The sequence below is a fragment of the Diabrotica undecimpunctata genome, chromosome 4 (genome assembly GCF_040954645.1).
Source record: "Diabrotica undecimpunctata isolate CICGRU chromosome 4, icDiaUnde3, whole genome shotgun sequence".
Taxonomy (NCBI): Eukaryota; Metazoa; Arthropoda; class Insecta; order Coleoptera; family Chrysomelidae; genus Diabrotica; species Diabrotica undecimpunctata.
Genome location: NC_092806.1, coordinates 156,979,547 through 156,999,607, shown reverse-complemented (window position 1 = coordinate 156,999,607; position 20,061 = coordinate 156,979,547). Strand labels below are relative to the sequence as shown.

The following is a 20,061-nucleotide window of genomic DNA, read 5'->3' as shown; positions in this document are numbered from 1 at the left end:
AAAAGGTATTAGTGGTAAAAAAATAAAACCCCAAAATAAACGGACAATACAGATTTATTAAGAAATTATAAATCAAGCGTACAGGTCCACTACACAGATCAAACACACCGAACATAAAAAAAATCAACCGTAAGCTTAAACAGAAATAGTAATCTTATAAATTTTAAATAGACTGGCGTAACAACTATAAAATAGACAGTGAGTACACTTATTGTGTGCTAAAAACATATTTAATCAATATTCTACAATAAAAAAGAACAAAAACTTGATCAAGCATGTGTTAAACTATAGACTTATATATAAAATAGACTGAGCAAGTCGTCAGTTTCCAACGTTAACAAGATCTCTCAACTAATTTCCTCTATCTCTCTCTGGCTCGTGATTTTATTTTACCCTCTCTCTCTCACCTCCGTATAAAAAGACAGAGACAGAGGAAAAAAAAATTAAAAAAAAAAGAAAGATGGTCCCTTGCCTGATAAAACACATGTCTATTTATATTTTAAATCTATGTTTAAACATAATTTATGCCTTAACTATGATCCAATCACAGGAATAAGCTTATAAAAAAAGTCCAATATTGTGACGGTAAAATGCCCAGCTTATTTCACTTTTTTTTTGACTCACAAGGTATGCTTGCCATTACTGAATTTTGTACTAAAAATATTGTATCTACAAATTAGATGAGCGCACCGATTCAGTACTAAAAATTAAAGCATGTTCTAATTTCTTGTACTAAAAATGATGAAATATTAAATAAAAGTGAAAATTATTATTATCTATGTGTAAAAATTTTTAAAAGCCAAAGGGTCCTCTAGTAATAATTCTTCATTCAACATATTTAATATTCCTTTGCCTAACCCTCTTCCCTCGATCCATCTTTTTTCTCCATAATACACTTTTTTTAAGAAGCGTATGATTTTTTTTCTTTATTGCTAGCATAATTATTACAATTAAAGATACTGCACATAATTGTAGTTTCTTTTTCACAGTCATTATTTACCTGTGTGTTTTGTTTACTCTAATCATAAAATAAACTTCAAACAAACAAAATAGAAGAAACATTATGTGTATAAATTTTCTGGCAACACTGTCTATTTCTTAGCTATGACGTCAGTTATTTGATAATGTATTTACTACATTTAAAACTATTTTAGTGTGTTTTTAAAACAGCTTACGGTTGAGTTCGATAATTTATATATTATATTGTGATCTAATAAGTGGCACAACAGACACAAATAGCAAAATGGATACGATTTTTCATACATTTATAATTTTAAAAATATGACCGTCCTTTACCAAATATTTCCTAAAAAACACCTGTTTGGTGCCACATTTAAAAACTAGAAAGAGTAGATTTATAAGAAATTGCTTTCTTGCTTAAACACAACCGGGTTTTAAATCAGAGAAATATTGTTAAATTTCACTAAATTATTTTTACTTTCTATATTTATATAAAAATTAGTTTATAAGTTCGAGCGGAATATTATGTTGCCAGGTTATATTTTGACAGCTGTCTTTTATTCGCAGTCAATCATTGCGACGACGTTGTCAAGTCACTCTGCAAATATCTATTACTACTATGTGTTTGTATAACAATGACCTACATAATAGATTATAAAATCATAATGTGCCCGACAAACAAGGTCAATAATTATAACTGCATTGTGTACATCGTCCTACCGTAAGTATTGCATAATGAGTATGTAGTAAAAGTTATTAAGAAACGTATTTCATCGAACTAATGTGTTAATTTTGTCAAAGCGAAAAATAAGGAAATCTCTCGTCCTACCTACTGCACGATGGCTAAATCACTATAGTACAAATATCACATGGCGATCCTGCCTCTAAAGAATTGAATCTTCTGACCGGGAAAGTAAAATGGTAACCAAAAACTGGAAATGGAGATGGAAAAATTGGGTAAAGTATCCATCCTCGAAATAGTGGGTTTCGAAATAATACACACTAGCTATTGGATGAAAGCTACGCTATCTATATCGAACTGAATCGGTGATGAAGGAGAAACTTCGACGCCAAATCTTGGACCACATCCGCCAAGAAATCCGCCGAATCATCGTTGGACTCATATGTCAATGGACACATAAAAGAATGGACAAGAACACGAATGAAAATATGTGATAGGTGTTGATTCATTCTATTTTGATATAGATCCTGTATGCTTCTTCATTTGTTATTGAAGATACCAATTGGAAATTGTTTGAGTAGATGTCACTGTCTCTATAGACCTTCGTATCTTGTATATTCTATGAGGGAGTGCAGACCTCTTGAACCCCTCATATCAAGTTTCTGGAATAAGTAAAGGAGGGAGGCTAATGCTAAAAGACGTGTCTGTTAAGTGTATGGTTGGTAGAAGCTAGATATGACCGTTAAAAAATGTAATTAGGAATCAACAGAAGGACAATGATAATGGTTGGTTCTTCACTGGATAAAATGAATTGCCAAAAAGTGTTCTAATTTATCACATTCAAATAAAGTCACAAAGATAATTTAAAATAATCTGTGGTTGTGGTATTATCGAAGGAAATTCGTTTATTTTAGAACCAACATATGGACTTAACCTCAAAAATAATGACGCTAGATGTCACTCTAATATGGCGTATCGTTTTCTTCTTAGTTTCAGGTGTGTCTTTTGGATCACATTATCTAGATCACAATAAATATTTCAATTATTGCACCAAACATTAAATCAAGCTTAAAGTTAACAATAGTTATAGTCTACAAAATATCACATTATTAATTTGCCTTAAGAATAAGTTAGAATTTTGAAATTATAACCAGATAAAGGTATCAGTTAATTAAGTTAAAATAAAGATCTGCTTGAATCAAAATTGCTGTTAAAGTAAAAAGAAATCGTTGATCATATTTTGTAACGTTTGTTTGATATTTCACGGAATTGTTTGTAAATTCGATAAGGTTCACAAACTCCAACTTGTAGAAGTATAAGTATGAACGACAAAACAGGTATTAATATATGTGAAAAGTAGCGGTGTTACCAGATTGTAGATAAACCAAGATTGCCACGCTCCGTTATTGTTTTCCCAATTTTCGTTACATCTTTTATGTAGGCTATATACAAAGTATATGATCATAAATCAAATACTGTTTCGTCTATATATATTTTTCTCCTTAGCATGTTTCGCTTCACACTAGCACCTATCTTTTCCCGATTAGGAAAAAGTTTGAACTAGTATATGTGGCTGAATTTTGAAGTATAGTATATATGGCTGAATTATCGTTAGGAGCGAGGCGAACTGTCAAAAGAATGAATTTACCTCAAATCAGCAGTAAAAATAATATATAATTAAAAGAATATTTGCATTTGGAGAACAATTTTTTGACTGGAAATCGAAACGTCAATACAATATGTAATTTTAATCACAATTATTGTGTTTTATTTGCAAACAATATTGTAGTTAATGTAAAACATCTCTATAGAACAATATTCGATCTCTCGTCGTATTACTCATTCACCGGTCGACTGGATTTACCCGCGAATGTCCACTCAACGTCGCAGAGCTAATCCGGATTTTACACTACATCCTTTAAACAATTTCTGACTGAAATATGGCTCGAACCAACAACCACTCCACAATTTTCCGCTGCCAGTCCGCTCGACTCGAATTTATATAATATATTTTAAAATATACGATGCAATTTTAATTCAAGCAGACTATAATAAAATAAATAAGATTAGATTGGCTTAAATATAACTTTTAATGGTTTCATTTGTTTAATATAACTTCTTTGCCTAATGAAAATCTTATTTTCGGTTAAATATTTCAATAAATAGTTATGTACATCGCAATTTTAATGAATTCGAGATAGTATGTTGCGATTCTTCTTCATTATCATGATTTGCACGTTGAGTGCCACCACACACACAAATAAAAAAGTCTCATAGGCGGTTATACTTCTTTGCCACAAATGGTGAAATCAGCATCGCTTCTGCGGGCGTACGATCACTTAAAAAAGTGCGAGACCATGTTGGTCAAGATGGCACTTAACGTGTTAATAGTCCCCATAAACTAAAAGGCAGGAAGGGGCAACGTATTTTTTGTATCGAGCAGTATAGGAAATAAAACTTTTTTATTTAATAATAGACACTTTCATCAACATATTCCCAAATTTTTATCCTTGATGTATTTATTTCGAATACGGCCGGTTTGCGCTCGACCGTTTTGTGTCCTTACCTGAAATCGACCGGTTTGCGCTTTGCAATTTTCATAATAGAAATATCTAACTACTATAGTTTCCTTAATCGGCAGATTTGCGCTCTCTTGCAATATAATTTTAATTTCATTCTACAATAATAGTCTGGTGAACATCTTTTTCCTTTAGATTAAAAAAAAATGTCAAATCAAAACTAACAAAATTATTAAATTTTCCTAATACTGTCGAACAACAGAGTGTTCTTTAATCTTGAATACCTCTGTTTATAATCCTTCTACCTGGAAGTTAATTGTTTAGATATAATTAGTAACTAGAATTCCCAAAATGAGAGATCACTCGAACTAACTTTTCTTTCTACCTGATAATGCGAACTGGTAACTACTTAAGTCATTAACAAAGGGAAAATTAACAAACAGAAAAATTACCTGAAAATTCTACGTGATAATGACCATATTGATGGTCAATCATTTCTATTGCGTTCTTTGAGATAGTAGGATCAAGAATTATTGTGAATCAGTGTGAGTTAGTGTTTTAAAAATGGATGTGCAAATTATTGAAACTTCGAAGGGAAAACCATGTGCATTGTATAAAGGGTACAGTTTTCGTATGAAAAAAACAAATAAAGATGGTTCGGTTTTTTGGAGTTGTTTGAAAGAGAAAACTGAAAAATGTCGAGGCCACATAATTATGGATAATAACACAATAATTAAGGAAGCCGAACATCTGTGTAAGCCGAGTGCTGCAGCGACAGAAGTGAAGCAGTGTGTCTTCAATGCTCGAAAAAGAGCTAGGGAAGACAATAGTTATTTGCCGATGTCAAAAATATATCAAGATGAATTTCAAAGATTATATTATAGTCAAGGACTGGATTTCGTGACAGACATTCCAAAATTCTCTTCAGTGAAAAGTGGTTTACGAAAAGCGGGATACAGAATCTTGGTGTTTGCCAGCAACAAAGCTAGGGAGATTTTGGTTAACAATACTGTTAGACCAGTTACAGTTGGACCATTCAAAAGCTGCAGTAAGCAATTTAGTCAAATATATATCTTTCATATCGATATTGGTAGTACGTCAGAGGAGACAAATACAATTCCATTGATATTTGCGTTACTTCCTAACAAAACCAAAGAGGCATACGATATGTTATTTTCATCAATGAAAGAGAAACTACCAAATTGGAAACCATCTCTTATAAAACTGGATTTTGAATAGGCAGTGATTGGTGCCTTAGAAAATTATTTTCCCGAAGCCAAAATTTCTGGTTGTAATTTTCATTTCAATCAATGTATGTGGAAAAATGTTCAAAATATTGGACTTGTTTCTGAATACACTGACAACGAAGAGATACGTTTGCACATAAGAATGTGTGCTGCGTTAGCGTATCTACCCATACAAGATATCGATGATGGCTGGTTATGCATTCAAGAAACCTCTCCTATTTCTGAAAAAATGGAACAGTTTTATGACTACTTTGTCAAACAATGGTTAGAAAATACTCACATTACCAAGGAAATGTGCAATTGGCATGATCAAAGACATCGCAGTAATAAGGTTTTAGAAGGTTGGAATCATCGTCTGAATACATTAATAAGACCACATCCCAATGTATTCCAATAAGTGAAGTGCCTGGTCAAAGCAGCAGAATATTGTGATCACCTTTATGATCGATTTACTTTCAATCTAGAAGGAAAGCGGCGCAAGAAAACAAATATTAATCTTGATGAATGAATATCCAAAACTTTACAGAAATATAAAGATACAAGGGACTTAAGGTTGTGTTTAAGGACATTGGCATATATCCAGAAGCTGCAATAAATAGACAATTTTTTATTCCCAAGAATTTTTTGTATTTTACTGTATAAAAAGTTAAAAAATAAAAAAAAACATCTTCTAAACACGCCAATATTTATATTATGTATAAACTATGACAGTCCTAAGCCTGAATGAAAGTGTGAAGGGAAGATGGTTTATTTTTATTTTTTTATAGTTTTATGATTTTTTAAAACTAATTTTACTAGCCTAACCGTTTCCTGACCGTTATGGTAGAATAAAATTAAACGTCGATTACAAGAGAGCGCAAAACGGTCGATATAAGAAAATAATTAGCTATACATCTCCATTAAGAAAGTGTTAGAGCGCAAACCGGCCGATTTCAGGTAAGGGCGCAAAACGGTCGAGCGCATATCGGCCGACACCATTTTTTTCGGGTCATAGTGTTTTTTGATCGTGCTATTAATACTAATTAATGACACCTTATAAAATCTTTGTACAATTATGTTATATAACAGAGATATACGCAGAGGAAAAGCCTAATCCAAAATTGTAAATTGAACCACAAGAAGAAGGAAGAATTTTTGTGGCCGACCAGACAAATCTGTGTCGCCGGCGGGATCTCGTGAGCTATGGGTTGCCTACCGCTGCCGCTGCTCCAAGTTGAGTATTACGCACGTTAATGTAGTCATTAAAGTGTACATAACTGTTTATTATTACTGTTTATTATTTAAAAAAATAAACCTTTTGGCTTTCGTACCATTTAAAGTTAAAATAATAAGGAATGTTAACCCTATATACATATTTTCCTGAACATTTAAAATAGGCTATAGTACACTTTTAATTCGTTGAAGTCCATACAAAAGTAGAATAATAAGACCAGTGAATATTTACATTATTAGTTTATTAAATTATTGCCTTCTTATTACCTGAAAAACCTATCATCACCAATTGGTTAATCGATAATAGTAGATGTGGAAAGAAATGATTCAGCATAATATTATTATTGTAAAACTAATAAATCAGGCAGAATAGTATGGTTAAACTATAAATATACCTGTTTACATGATATGGTAAGAATTTTAATCTTTTTTTATTTTATAAGAAAAATTAATAATAATTATTGTTGAGTTTACCGAAAGTACAAGCTGAATATAGCCGCCAATGTCAACCATGAAATAAAATATTTCGGTTTTGCAGTATTGGGATGTTTTTATAATGCATATGTTGTATGCTTCAAATATAGCTTTTAAAAAGTACATTTTGATTATATGATTTTATGAATTCTGCAATTTTTAAATTATATGAAACAATAGCGAGTAAATATTTGTCTCTTTCGAGATTGATTGCAGACATCTGTTGCAATCTCGCCACTGCTGGTTTGACGATTCTAATCTATCCTCTAATCTATCAAAGGGCAATTGCCAAAGTAATAATTAACTACAATTAGTCTCCAAAGAAACAAATATTTACTCAATCTTGTTTTATATAAATTAAAAATAGCAGAATTCATAACATAATATAATCAAAATGTATTTTTCTAAAGCTTTATATCTTTATATTTGAAGCATAAAACATATATATTATAAAAACATGCCAACACTGCTAAACCGAAATTTTTTGTTCCATATTTGACATTTGCAGCTAATATCAGCTTATACTTTCGGTAAACTCAACCATAATTATTATATAAATAGGTGAACATTAAAGTTCAATCTACATATTCACAATTTTACTTTAATTACGAAGGTTTTAAATGCTGTAAAAAGAACAAGAATATACTAACCTATTAGGGCAAAACTATCGTGATTTTAAGTTGCTTTTACTACTTTATCAATATTTTTCAAATCTTTCCACATCTAGTAATAAAAATAAATCATATATTTATTTATCGTTCCTTTTAACCACGTTTGTTAATAAAATTATGTAATGGTAAAACGGATCAGAATAATACTGTTTGTCTAATACGCCATGTTGTTAACTTCATGACGTCAGTTTTTGAGGTTATCGTTACCGTAAACAAACCAAAAGCTGAGCATTGTCTTCTTCTTCTTTGACTACCGTACCTAAGTTTTAGGAGTGGGTAGCTTCCATGACGATTTGCCGATATCGTTTTCGATCTTGCGCGGCATGTAATAATTCATCTACTAATAAGTCAGACCATTGACGAAGGTTTCGGAGCAATGAGTATTTCTTCGTACCAATTTCTTGTTTTCCGTCGATCTTTCCGTTGAGTATCAACTGCATTATCCTGTATCTACTTCCTCTCATTATATGTCCCAGATATTCGAGTTTTCTCTTTTTTATCATCTGTATTAAGTCGCCTTCACCTTGACCTACCCTGTTCAAGACTTCTCTGTTTGAAATGTGTTGAAATGAGCATTTTCTACAAGAGTAAAATTTAAATTCTTTATAAACATTTCTAAAGTATATCTAAGCTTTTTATCGGTTGTTAATAGTGAGGTAATGATGGTTTTTAAAGAAGGTTAAACAATTTACTTCAATACTGTGTCCTAAACTATTCACAAAAATAATTTTAAAAGGACTTTTATTATGTAAACAGTCTAAACGACTTGATTTGAATAGGTACGCCATTAAAAATCTTGACTTCATCACTTCTAAGTGCATAATAAATCGTTCAGGAAAGCTTTAGGTATTTCCGATTTATACGGGACATCCCATTCTTCGGAAACACAACGATTTCTCAGTCTCCGTATTCGAAATTTGTTTGGTACCGATTTCAAGGTACTTGACTATCATCAAAAATGCATCCTCTTTTGTGTGTTGACTCTTGATACAGTATAGTGACAATATGTTCCTATTACTCATCTCTCTGTATTGTGCTGCTAGAGAAACTTCGTGTTGAATGGCCAATAATAATTTGTTTGACTTTATCTACTCGTGTATAAAGTTGTGGTATACCACTCTACCCGTCATGTCTAGCTTGATCATTATTAGAACTTCTTACATCCAATTCCTATTGCAATGTTTTGGATCGTTAATCCCTCCAGGGGACAGATGCCTTGAAAGTATCCTGGAGGCGATGAGGACAGCATTAGGCTCAAACAAATTAATCAAAACATCTGGTTGCTGTTGCTATTAGTGGAAGCGGCAGTCGCAGAAGAAAAAGAAAAGACTAACCTACTTGAAAAAGTGACTATACAGTAAAATAATCGGAAATAAATAAGTAGTATCCGAAAAATAAGAAAAATAAACAATTTCAATTCAATTTAGGTTCTCAGTATAACTGTGTTTATTCATTTTCATTTTCTCACCGCTGTTTTTACCATTACATAAAAAACTTGTTGGTACCGGATCTGTATTACCTAAACTAACAATTCTAATCACAGTCTACAGTTCTTTATTGGCAAGGTCGTTATAATATATTATGATTCACATATATTTAAATTTAAGATATTTTAATTTAAATCTAAAGTAAATTATTTGCGCAAAAAATTACAACAATTACAATGTTTGGTTGTGTTTAATTCGATTTGAAAGTGTTTATTTATTACTTTTATAGTAATTTGTAGTATTGTAATTAATGAATCAGCATCCTTTAAACGTTTTTTAGACAGAAAATTTTAATACAGTGCTCTACAAAATAAGTCAAACATTTTTTACAATGTGCAAGCTGATAGAAAAAATAATGAATCATGAATTATAGAACCGTATAATGAACGAACAGCATTGTCTTTGAAAAACTGTTCTGTAAATGATAATATAGTTGACCTCAAGAGTGCTATAAATGAAGTTTTTGAAACTAACAATCTACTTGACCGTATTTTTTTATTTAACAAAGTTTTCGGGACCTAACAGGCGTATCCACGTCAGAATGGTTGTAAACGTCTGTAAAGTATGCACGTTCCCTTCTTGTATCGGGAACAGGAATAGTTTTGAAACAAGTCTCTTGTTATTTTGGTTTATTTATAAAAGCAGAGCTCTTGTCTATTTTTTTATCAAATCTAATGATTACACAGAAATAGGTATGTATGACAATGACCTACATATTGGATATAAAACCGGAATTTGCATGAAAAGCAAGGTCGTATTTTCAAAGATAGCCAGAAGAATACACTAAGATCGAAAATGGCAAAAGAATAGCATCATTTAACATTATTTTATTTATTTTATTCTATTATATCTATTTAACCTCAACAAAAAGATCCGGTACCAACTATAAACCGTTAATTTCGTTAACACAAACCTACCTGGTCCTGTCTTTTATCACATACCTTACAAATATATATATCTAATGCAACTTATGCTTAAGGCAGTAGTGGAAGAGGATAAATGGGACTTTCAGGGGTTTTTCGAGGAGGGGAATGAGGATGGCGTCCTTCAGGTACATACACAGGTCGAACAGTAACGACACAAGGTTCATAGTTGGCGAAATCCACAAAACTGAGACGGACAACTCCCTTTGGAGAATCTCCTCCAGGCTATTGTCCTAAGGAAACAAACATTTAAAACTAAAACGGGTATTTTGTACATTATACAACCTTTCTATACGTAGTTGCTAGACGAGTTTGTTTAAATAATACACATTAGATGAGAGTCAATGTATTGACAACTTTTTAGAAACGAAATTTGAAAGTCAACGTATTTTATTATTAAACATATTCTCCTCTTGATTTAATACATTTATTATAACAAAATTGCACTAAATTGAGATAAATTGTAGTAATAACCATCATGATTCTGTTTGCAACTTGAAAAGCAGCAATTATTCGTATTGGGAGATTAGCCCAATTGGTGCCACCCCTAGAATTTTCTTAATATACTCATTCTTAATGTTATCCTTTTTTCAGTCCCCTTCACTCATCCATATATTCCGCCACATGCATTCCTTATTCTTCTTTTTTTCTAACTGCCTAACATTCAGTTCCTCACATCATAGCTTGTCTTATGGCAGTTTTATAGAATTTTGTTTTAGTTTCATTGGAATCTTTATGTAATACAACCACTTGCTTCCTTTCACTAATAGACTATCAATAAAAAAATTCTCAAATCTGCCAAAAAAATGTGTTGGAAGTCCTAGTCTCACTAATTAATGATTTCCTTGAAAAAGGTACATTTCCAGAGTGCCTAAAGCCATTATTATTCCTCTTCAAAAGGGTGGTGAAAAATCTAAATGCCTGCAACTATAGACCTATTGCTTTACTACCGGTACTATCCAAAATTATTGAGAGACATAAAAGGCCGACTTGTCCTTTCTCGTTGAAAACAACATTTTATCACACATCCAAATGTACCAGTGATGCTATGTTTTCCGTGCTACATAAGGTTTACCCAAGCACTAAACAATAATCTTTATACTGCCACTGTTTTTTGTGACTACGCCAAAGCTTTTGATTGTATTGTTACGATAAATGTGAGTCATACCGGGTCGTCGCTTATACCTGCTAATGGAATTTTCCAGATAAGGATCGAATAATACCGTTGGCGTTCCGACCGAAGGTCTAAGAAGCAGGCAGAAATTTCTAGAATAACAATTCAGGTATAAAACGGACGATTTGAGATTTAAAAGGACAGTCGAAAACAAGTGTCGATTAATAAATTGTTCGCGCGGCTATTTAAATTGTAACCGGTGTGAATGTTTTAAATAAATTATATAAGTGTAAATAAATTAATATTTAAGGGTTTTCTATGTAGATTAAATAAATAAATGTATGTAAATAAACTCAGAAGTGTGTACAGTGTAGAACATTTTATAATAAATAAAGGCAATAAATTAGATTTATAAATACATGTCAGTATAAACCACAAGGTTTTGATAAAAACCTAAATTTCTACAGAATTCGAGGTATTTCTTTGAATTGGTTTCAATCTTACTTGAGGAATATGAAACAACTGTCTGAGCAAATTATACGGTCTCTAGTCACAAAAGTATTGTATGTGGAGTACCACAAGGTTCAGTATTGGGTCCTCTACTTTTTCTTTTCTTTATAAAGACATCACTAATTTAAAAATCGAAGGAAACATTTTTTGTGTTTGCTGATGATACCAGTATCACCTGGAGCAACTATAACTTCTAATCTCTCTCTCTCTCCAATAGCGCTACAGCCCAAATCCGGCCTTGACCTCCTCCAAACTATGCCTCCAACCTTGTCGGTCCCGCGCCAATCTTCTCCAGGTTCTCACGTCTAGCAAATTTTGTGCATCCGCTGCCATTTCATCCTCCCATCTTTTCCGTGGCCTTCCTTTCGGTCTTGCGCCCTGCATTTTACTATCCAGGGCTTTTTTCGGCAAATTCTAATAACTTCTAATCTACTTACAATAAAACCTGGTTCGACTCTAATTTACTCTCTTTTAACGTGGATAAGACAGTACCATTATCATATAAAGGAGTTCTTCAACTCTTGTTTCTTAATATCAGCAAGATCTGTATTGTTGATTCTGTAAAATTTCTAGATATTTTTATAGACAGCAGCCTTAAATGGTCCCTTCATATCAATTTGTTAAGTAAGAAACTAGCCTCAACCTGCTATACAAAAAGATCTGTTTTGAAGGAAAACAATTTAGCATCTTCCAAAATAACATATTTTTATTTGTTCGAGTCTCATCTTCGATATGGTCTTCCTTTTTGGGGTTCTAGTACAGCTGCTTAATCTGATGTTTTTTTTTTAAATTACAAAAGAAGAGCAATACGGTATCTGTTTGGCCTCAGAAGAACAACACATTGCAGAAGCTATTTAAAAAACCACGGAATTTTAACGCTTTCCCTCTTTATATATTTTAGAAACTGTTTGCTTAATTCGTAAACACCTACATGTTTTTTCCAACAAGACCTAATCATGACTACTTCACCAGAAATTCAACCTTTGATGGTTATTTACCAATTCCGTCCACTGAGTTAGTAAAGAAATGTAGATATATTATGTTTTGCAAAAAAAAACTATACAACCATCTCCCTTTGTCCATAAAATTGTGTAATGTTCAGGGACAATAAAGCATATTTCTAGTCCTTTTACTTCATATTTCCAATCTCAATCCACTGCAGGCCTCTCCATCTATCTATATTTACGTTTCTTCATTTTTTAAAGTGCTTGAGCAACCTTCTTGTTTGTTATTTTGGTGAACATTGTTGATACTGTCTTCCTTAGCTCAACTAGTTTTGTGTCAAATTCTTTTTTGCAATTGTATCAACTCCAAGCGTTCTTCTCATAAGATGTTCTCCTTCTATATTTAATTATTGTGAACACTGTATATATTCCTCCTGGCACTTTGTCTCTATAGAATTAATTTGAAAGGGTCAAACACTTTTACTGATTAGATACATTAAAAATATCTAGAATGTATATTGAGTTGCCTAGCTTTAAGGCTTGTTATTCAGTTTCGGTAACCTAAGAATTTTAGTTATGTGTATTGAGGGAGGGGTTAAGGTTTCGAAGCTAAGAAATGATATTTAGTTGGTTTGTCTTGTTTCGTCTCTTAAAAGGAGAAGCTCTAGAACTCAGAACTAAAATTCATTTCTTAGATTCGACACCTTGCCTACATCGATAGACCCACAGAGACTCCAAAATTAAGAGCAATTCATTCCGACGTTAAACTATCTATCGAAGCATAGATGAATGTATAATGAGTCTAGTACTAGAATATTTATTGTTTTCTTTTCTACATTGTCAATTAAAATAATCCCAAAACGGAATTGGCATAACCTTAGGAACCGGTTACGGGATTTTCAAACACTTTTCACAAACAATTGAGAAACTATAACTTAGCTGAATCCCTACTGTGAATGCTAATAAAAACATTCAGCAGTATGTTTAAGAGCGACAATTTTATTAGTAAATACATTTATGATTTTTATACTTTAAAATACTTTTAATATATAGTGATTGGCAGTCTAACTACTCGTATTAGGTTGTATAGTGCTTAAAATATATAATTAATATATCTGTTCTACTCAGTCTTTTCTTTATTGGTTATGAATCAATTAAAAACTTATTTGCTAAACAATATAAATTAGTGACGTAATAAAACATTATTAACACACATATTTTATCAGCTATTATGACAATAGTCATAGAAAAATTATTATATTACACATAAAAATGAGAGAAAATAAAAAAAATCGTGCTCATGCATTCTAATAAAGCCGTTTTTCAAGTAGATCAGTTTGTGCAAGTATTGAATCATTAAATTTTATCATAGTTTCTCGCAGACTGACTTACTTAAGCAGCATTATGTATTTATGTTGGTAAATTTATAACGAAGAAAAGATGAAAAACACAGAAAGCATTTCTGTGAAAGGAGTTTGCAGATTTTCCCAGACAGTGATATTTATCTTAAGAAATTAAATATTATAGAACATTTTCTTATTTAAATTAAAAAAACATGAGAAAACTAGCGAAGTGCAAAAACAATCCATCTATATACAGAGTGACTTGCAAAAAACGATGATTATTGTTACAGAAAAAATAAATTTATTTTTTGTTTAATAAGCAAGAATTTCAGTAATATCTTTAGTAATATTAAACCATGTCAAAGATATGGAAATAAAGTGTAATCTCTCGAAATATAATATCTACCTACATAAGATTATGATACCAAGTTTCGTGAATAAAAATAATTACAAATGAAAAGTAAGGCTACACCAATATTATAGAAACAAGACAATCTGAGGAAGAACTCTACAATGGTTTGGATTTATAAAGAAGATAAACAGTGAGTATACTATATATAATATAAAATTAGTATCTCTTGGGTTTAGGTTCAATAAGTAATATTAAATTTGAAACTTTGATTTTATTGTCCATTACGATATGTCTTTAATCGCGAACGAAAATAATAGTGCCCGCGAAGAAATAACTCCAGAACCGTAATCTATAAACCTGGAAAACAATGTATTTTTCGATTTTTCTTAATATTCTTATTGTCCTCCGATCAGAAAAGTTTTTTAAAATAATTTTATGGTTCTAAATTGTCTCTATATACTACTTAATTAGGTCAGTGTTCGACAAACTTTTATTTATATGAAAAACGGCTCTATGAAAAATAAGGAAGAAAAGAGCGCAGTATTCACAGAGTCAAAGTAACAACGTCCAACAACCAAACAGTCCAAAAGAAAGACAACGCACCAAAGCACTATAGCACTATATATGTAGAGTACATGTCAGAAGAAGCATTCCCTAAGGCTGAGAAAGCCAAGATATCTCACAAGCATGTGTTCTCTACTGTCTCTATTGTTGCTCACCTGTACGTCCATGGAGAAGGAAGAATGGTACTGCGGTTCGATCAAACCTTCCAACATACTCGAGTCGTCGTCTCCATGCATGTCGTTTATGTCGTTCTGCTCCATGCTTCGAAGACAGCGGCTGCACATTTGGCCTTGTCTAAAACGAAAATAACACTAAATCAAAGATAAAATTACTTGGTTTTAGGCTGGTAGAATTCTTGGAGGCGGAAGGGTTGCCAAAGCCTAGAGAAATACCTTATTCCATTCCCCTGAGAAACAGCACCAAGAAAATATGTAGGACCTCCCGACTACTACAACCTAATGCAAGGGCTAGGACTTTTAGGAACAGAAATCAGCTTTTTCGGCAAACTCTACTCTCACATCATTGGAGGGGTGTACCTAGCCGGGTAAATACTGAGTGTAGAAGTAGAAGAAACACTAAAGAAGAAATACGGTCAAGGACAAAACTCTCCAAGAGACTGAAGATGAGGTATCCATACTGTGATGAGTATAAAGGAGTAATCCTCTGATAATCGTTAGAAAACCACAAAGATTAAAAATTCTAAATCCAATCTCGAAATTAGAGTGAAACAATGAATCAAATGCAATCTTGGCGCTTAAAATTCTGGGTTTTTGCAGATAGTCAGTTGGAATATCTTGACGAGAAAGGGCAGCAAATGGGAGAGTCCTAGAAATTATGGGAGTTGTACATTCGATAACAGATTGCATAAGAAAAAAAGCTGATTTGGTACGGCCATGTAAAACTAATAAAATAATACCGAGACAAGTTCTAGAATGGGTACCTTGGTGATCATTATGGCAAAGGCTTCATGGTTTTCTAGTAAGCGGAAAAATTGCCTTGCGTTTCTTATTTCAGTCGAATCGCGAATGTTTCTCAGCTAAGAAGCTTGCTTTCTGCTGACGCCTTTTTTTCTTGACAAATAGCTGTAGCATTTCATATCTATCTCCAGTTAATATATGTCCCAGATAAGATATTTACTTGCTTCTAACAGGCTTTAGTAAATCTTTATTCTTGTTGATTCTTGTCAATAGTTTGGTGTTAGTTATGTGGACAGATTTAAAATTCACTCATCTCACATAACAACGGTATAAAAAGGATTGATCTCTTCCCGTGTTATCGAGCTCCCGCGACCCGATAAGCTAAAGTATCTCCTACTAGCGGTGTAGAGTTGTGTTATAGAGGTAGCACCTTTTATCGGAACGACCACATCGAGCGTCATAGATGGTTCTTGATAACTGGTCCTCATAAGACTAACTCTCATTTATGGCCTCACGTGCCACAACCCAGGCAACTGCGTTGGTCTGCAGGCTAAACTAAGTGAGGGTAGATAGATATGGCGAAAATTCCACCGAGCAATTGCCGGTATAAGCAATCCCCCGTTTAGTGGGTGCTCAACAGCTTTGGGTGGAGGAGCTAGTAAACGGTAGGGCACCTCTTTGTCCTGGAGTTGGGAAACTGCCTTCAAAGTCGGAAGAACTGTTGAAGCGGTCAACGACATAGAGATGAGGAAGAAATATTGGGACACGACACCTCATTAAAGATCCGGATTGGATAAGTCCTAGTAGAATCAAATGGCTATGCTTGCAGCGGAATTCAATTTCGGCGTAAGCACCTAGATCGGATCTCCAGGAGGAGCAGTTACAAGTATAACAAAAAGATTAAAATGCAAGGAAGACATCAGAATAGGCACATAGAACGTGAAAATCATGGCAGAGGAAGGTGAAATCCATAATGCAAAACAAGAAATTATACACATAAAACTAAATATTCTGGGAATAAGCGAAATGCGTTGGCCAGGTTCGTCACTTACTATTCTGGAATAGATAACGGTAAACATGAATTAGGTGTCGGCATTATATTGATAAAAGAAGTGGCCAAATCTGTTAACAACTTCATCCCAATCTCAGCAAGAGTGATGCTCATACAACTGAAAGCAAGACCAATCGACATCAATATAACTCAAGTGTATGTACCTACAACAGAAGGAACAGAAGAAGAGGTTGAAGAACTATATCATAGCATTAATCGAGTCGTGAAAAGGTTGAAAAAGCAAGACCTAACAATTGTCATAGGTGACTTCAACGCCAAAGTTGGAGCCTGCAAAACATCATCTGCAGCTGAACCATTTGGACTAGGAAACCGGAACGATCGGGGAGATACATTGGAGATTTTTGCGGAAGCAAATAAATTAGTAATAATGTTAGTAATAATGTTGTACACCGACATAAATTCTGATCATGTACCAGTTGTAGGTAATTTCAAAGTCAAAATGAAGACGGTTTTTTCCATTGTCTTATAGATATATTAACTTAAACATATAATATTATAGATGTTTTATGATTTGTAGAAGATTTGTCGGGATGACACGAGTAGCAGACAGAATAATATGTACCTTCTGGGTCCTTCTCATTCTCCAATGTTTCCTTATTTGTATTTAGACATCTCTGTACATGGCGATCTTTTCGTTGTATATGTCCAAAACAACGTATGAATGAATTTTGTATTTGCAGTGGTAAATGGCAAGTGATTGACATTACAACATTCTTTAGCTGAATGCAGATATTTACTAATAATATTAGATAGTAAGGAAGTGTTTTTATTCTCCCATAAAACAGTATTGGAAGTCTCTATTTGAAAACCATTTATATAATTAAGATGTACCTTTATTAAAGATAGATTAACTGTAGAAACAAACATACCTAACTTCCTCTAAAGTTGTAAGCTCCTCGTGCATACTCTTCATATTCAAATCGTCTTCCTTATGCGACAGTTGTACCACTTGGTTTTCCAACGCTTGATTTTGCTGGACGAGAGTTTTCAGTTGCTCCTCCAACTCCGCTATCCTCCTTTCATCCCTGCTACATTGAGCCCTCGTCTTGCTCAACTGCGACAGTAGTTGAGTCATCTGTTCCATGTTGTTATCGTTCTCCCACTCTTCCATCTGGTTAGTGCGTTCGTCATTTTTCGCTTCAGGTGATTTCGACTGCGCAGACGTAGATGACTGTGTAGGTTTCGTTGGTGTACCGTACTAGAACATACAATGTTATTAATAAAAATTGACAAGTGAGTATAAGATATGTTTACGAATTATTATATCGATAAGCCTCTTATCTTGAGTTTGTATTTTCTCTAATGAAGTTTTTTTTCTCAAAGACTCGGTACTTTCGCACCTTACATATCATAGACGTCATTATCATCATCATCATCAACCTGTATGCGTCCACTCCCTCATGGGTCTCCCCATAGGTCTTCCTCAGCTCTTTCCATCTGTATCTGTCTTGTGCGGCTTGCATTCAGTTATTGCTAACACTCCACTCTAAAATAAGTTTTGTATATCGGTTGTCTAATAATTTCGCGACAGTGATAAGTGAGTACAGGTAACATACATTAGCCAAAGATTTTCCTTTTGAGACATATGAGTAGATCCGATTTAAATGCATGGTTTAATTTACCAAACGCTGCTCAGACGAATCCTATGAGACGTGGGAGCTCACATGTCTGGTTATCTCTGCCCAACCGAATTTCATGTCCTAAATACTTATGCATGAAGAAACACCCTAAATGCACAGAAAATACACTTACCTCATCGTTATGTACCGTAGAATCCACCGAATCTTCGTCTAGACGATCTACGTGTCTTAAAGTAACTATTTCCCTGGAACTCGTGGGTGTCAAAGCCTCATTGTTTCTTTGTGATTTCCTTTTGAGTATATCGAGTTGGAGTTTAAGATCATCGTTGGTGGACTGCAACTCTTCGACTTTTGCTTCTAAGGCGTCGACAGTGGCATTTATGGTCTTAAAAATAAGAAATTTATTGAACAAGAAATCAATCAACATCTAAAAATTTAAATAAGTGATGTATGTTTATATATCGTACTACATATCATTATGTTGATTGCGTGTGGTAGAAAATATATTTACATTATTTGCTACTAATGATCAAATAGTAATCAAGAAAGAATAGAATGAACAGAAAGAAAAAATGCCGCTTCCTTATAATCTGTTGCATATAACAGGACATAAAACAGAAACTTTTCGTGCATCATTAACTAAGAATCATAACGAATATAATCAATTATCGAATAAATTAGCGAAACATACCTTGATGATCTTTTTGTCCGATGAATTTTCAAGGACCAGACGGTGATTCGCCCTTTCTAGATCCTGGATACTAACTTCTAGTTGCTCGTAGATTCGTAGTCGTGAGTCATTGACTTCTCGGAGGGCAACAACTTGCTTCGTTAGATACTAAAAATAAAAAAAAACATACAATAATCTTTAATATCTTGAACCATGTGCCAACAGATGGCGCTAAGGTTATTACCGCGTTTTTACCAAATTAAGTTTGGTTATGTTATAAGCTTATGCACATTATATTAAAATAATGATGTTAAGCATTTTATGTAAAAATTTATTTATATAAACTCAAACAGCTTATTTATATTATACTTAAGTCATTCTATACTAATGCTGCTCTGTTAAGTGGATTACACAAAGGCTTTCGATTCAGTAAAATGGGATCCCCTCTGAAGTATAATGGGACACAGGGAATGACACCATCACTATAACCATATATTTTGAATATATACTGAGGAAAGTTCTAGACGAATGGGATGGAGGAACCATGGAGGGATAAGCAAAGAATCCGGACTTCACATCTTCTTTTTCTTCCTTCTTGTATGTAGGTTTTAAAGCCTGTTTCTTCTTCAATATTAGCCTGCTAAATTGTTTAAATTATCGCACCATCTTTTTCTTGGTCTGCCAATACTTCTTCATCCTTTTAGTGACTTATCTCGTGCTGTTCGTACTATCCTGTCCTTTGACGGTCTACTAATGTGTTCGTTCCACTCCTGTTTCCGTTTTGTCACCCATCCATTTATGTCTTCTATATTGCATGCTC

At 33.2% G+C, this 20,061-nt stretch overlaps 1 protein-coding gene across 3 annotated transcripts in view; it reads right to left on the bottom strand.

Moving 5' to 3' along the window:
- Positions 1–20,061, bottom strand: part of Cen (cerebellar degeneration-related protein 2-like) — a 352,760-nt gene that overhangs the window by 5,944 nt on the left and 326,755 nt on the right. For all 3 annotated transcript variants that reach the window (XM_072530692.1, XM_072530693.1, XM_072530691.1), the window contains exons 3-6: positions 19,263–19,409; positions 18,744–18,956; positions 17,861–18,189; positions 15,158–15,296 (exon numbers count right to left, since the gene is read on the bottom strand). In XM_072530692.1, the coding sequence (XP_072386793.1) occupies positions 15,158–15,296; positions 17,861–18,189; positions 18,744–18,956; positions 19,263–19,409 (828 nt within the window). The remainder of the gene's footprint in view (positions 1–15,157; positions 15,297–17,860; positions 18,190–18,743; positions 18,957–19,262; positions 19,410–20,061) is intronic.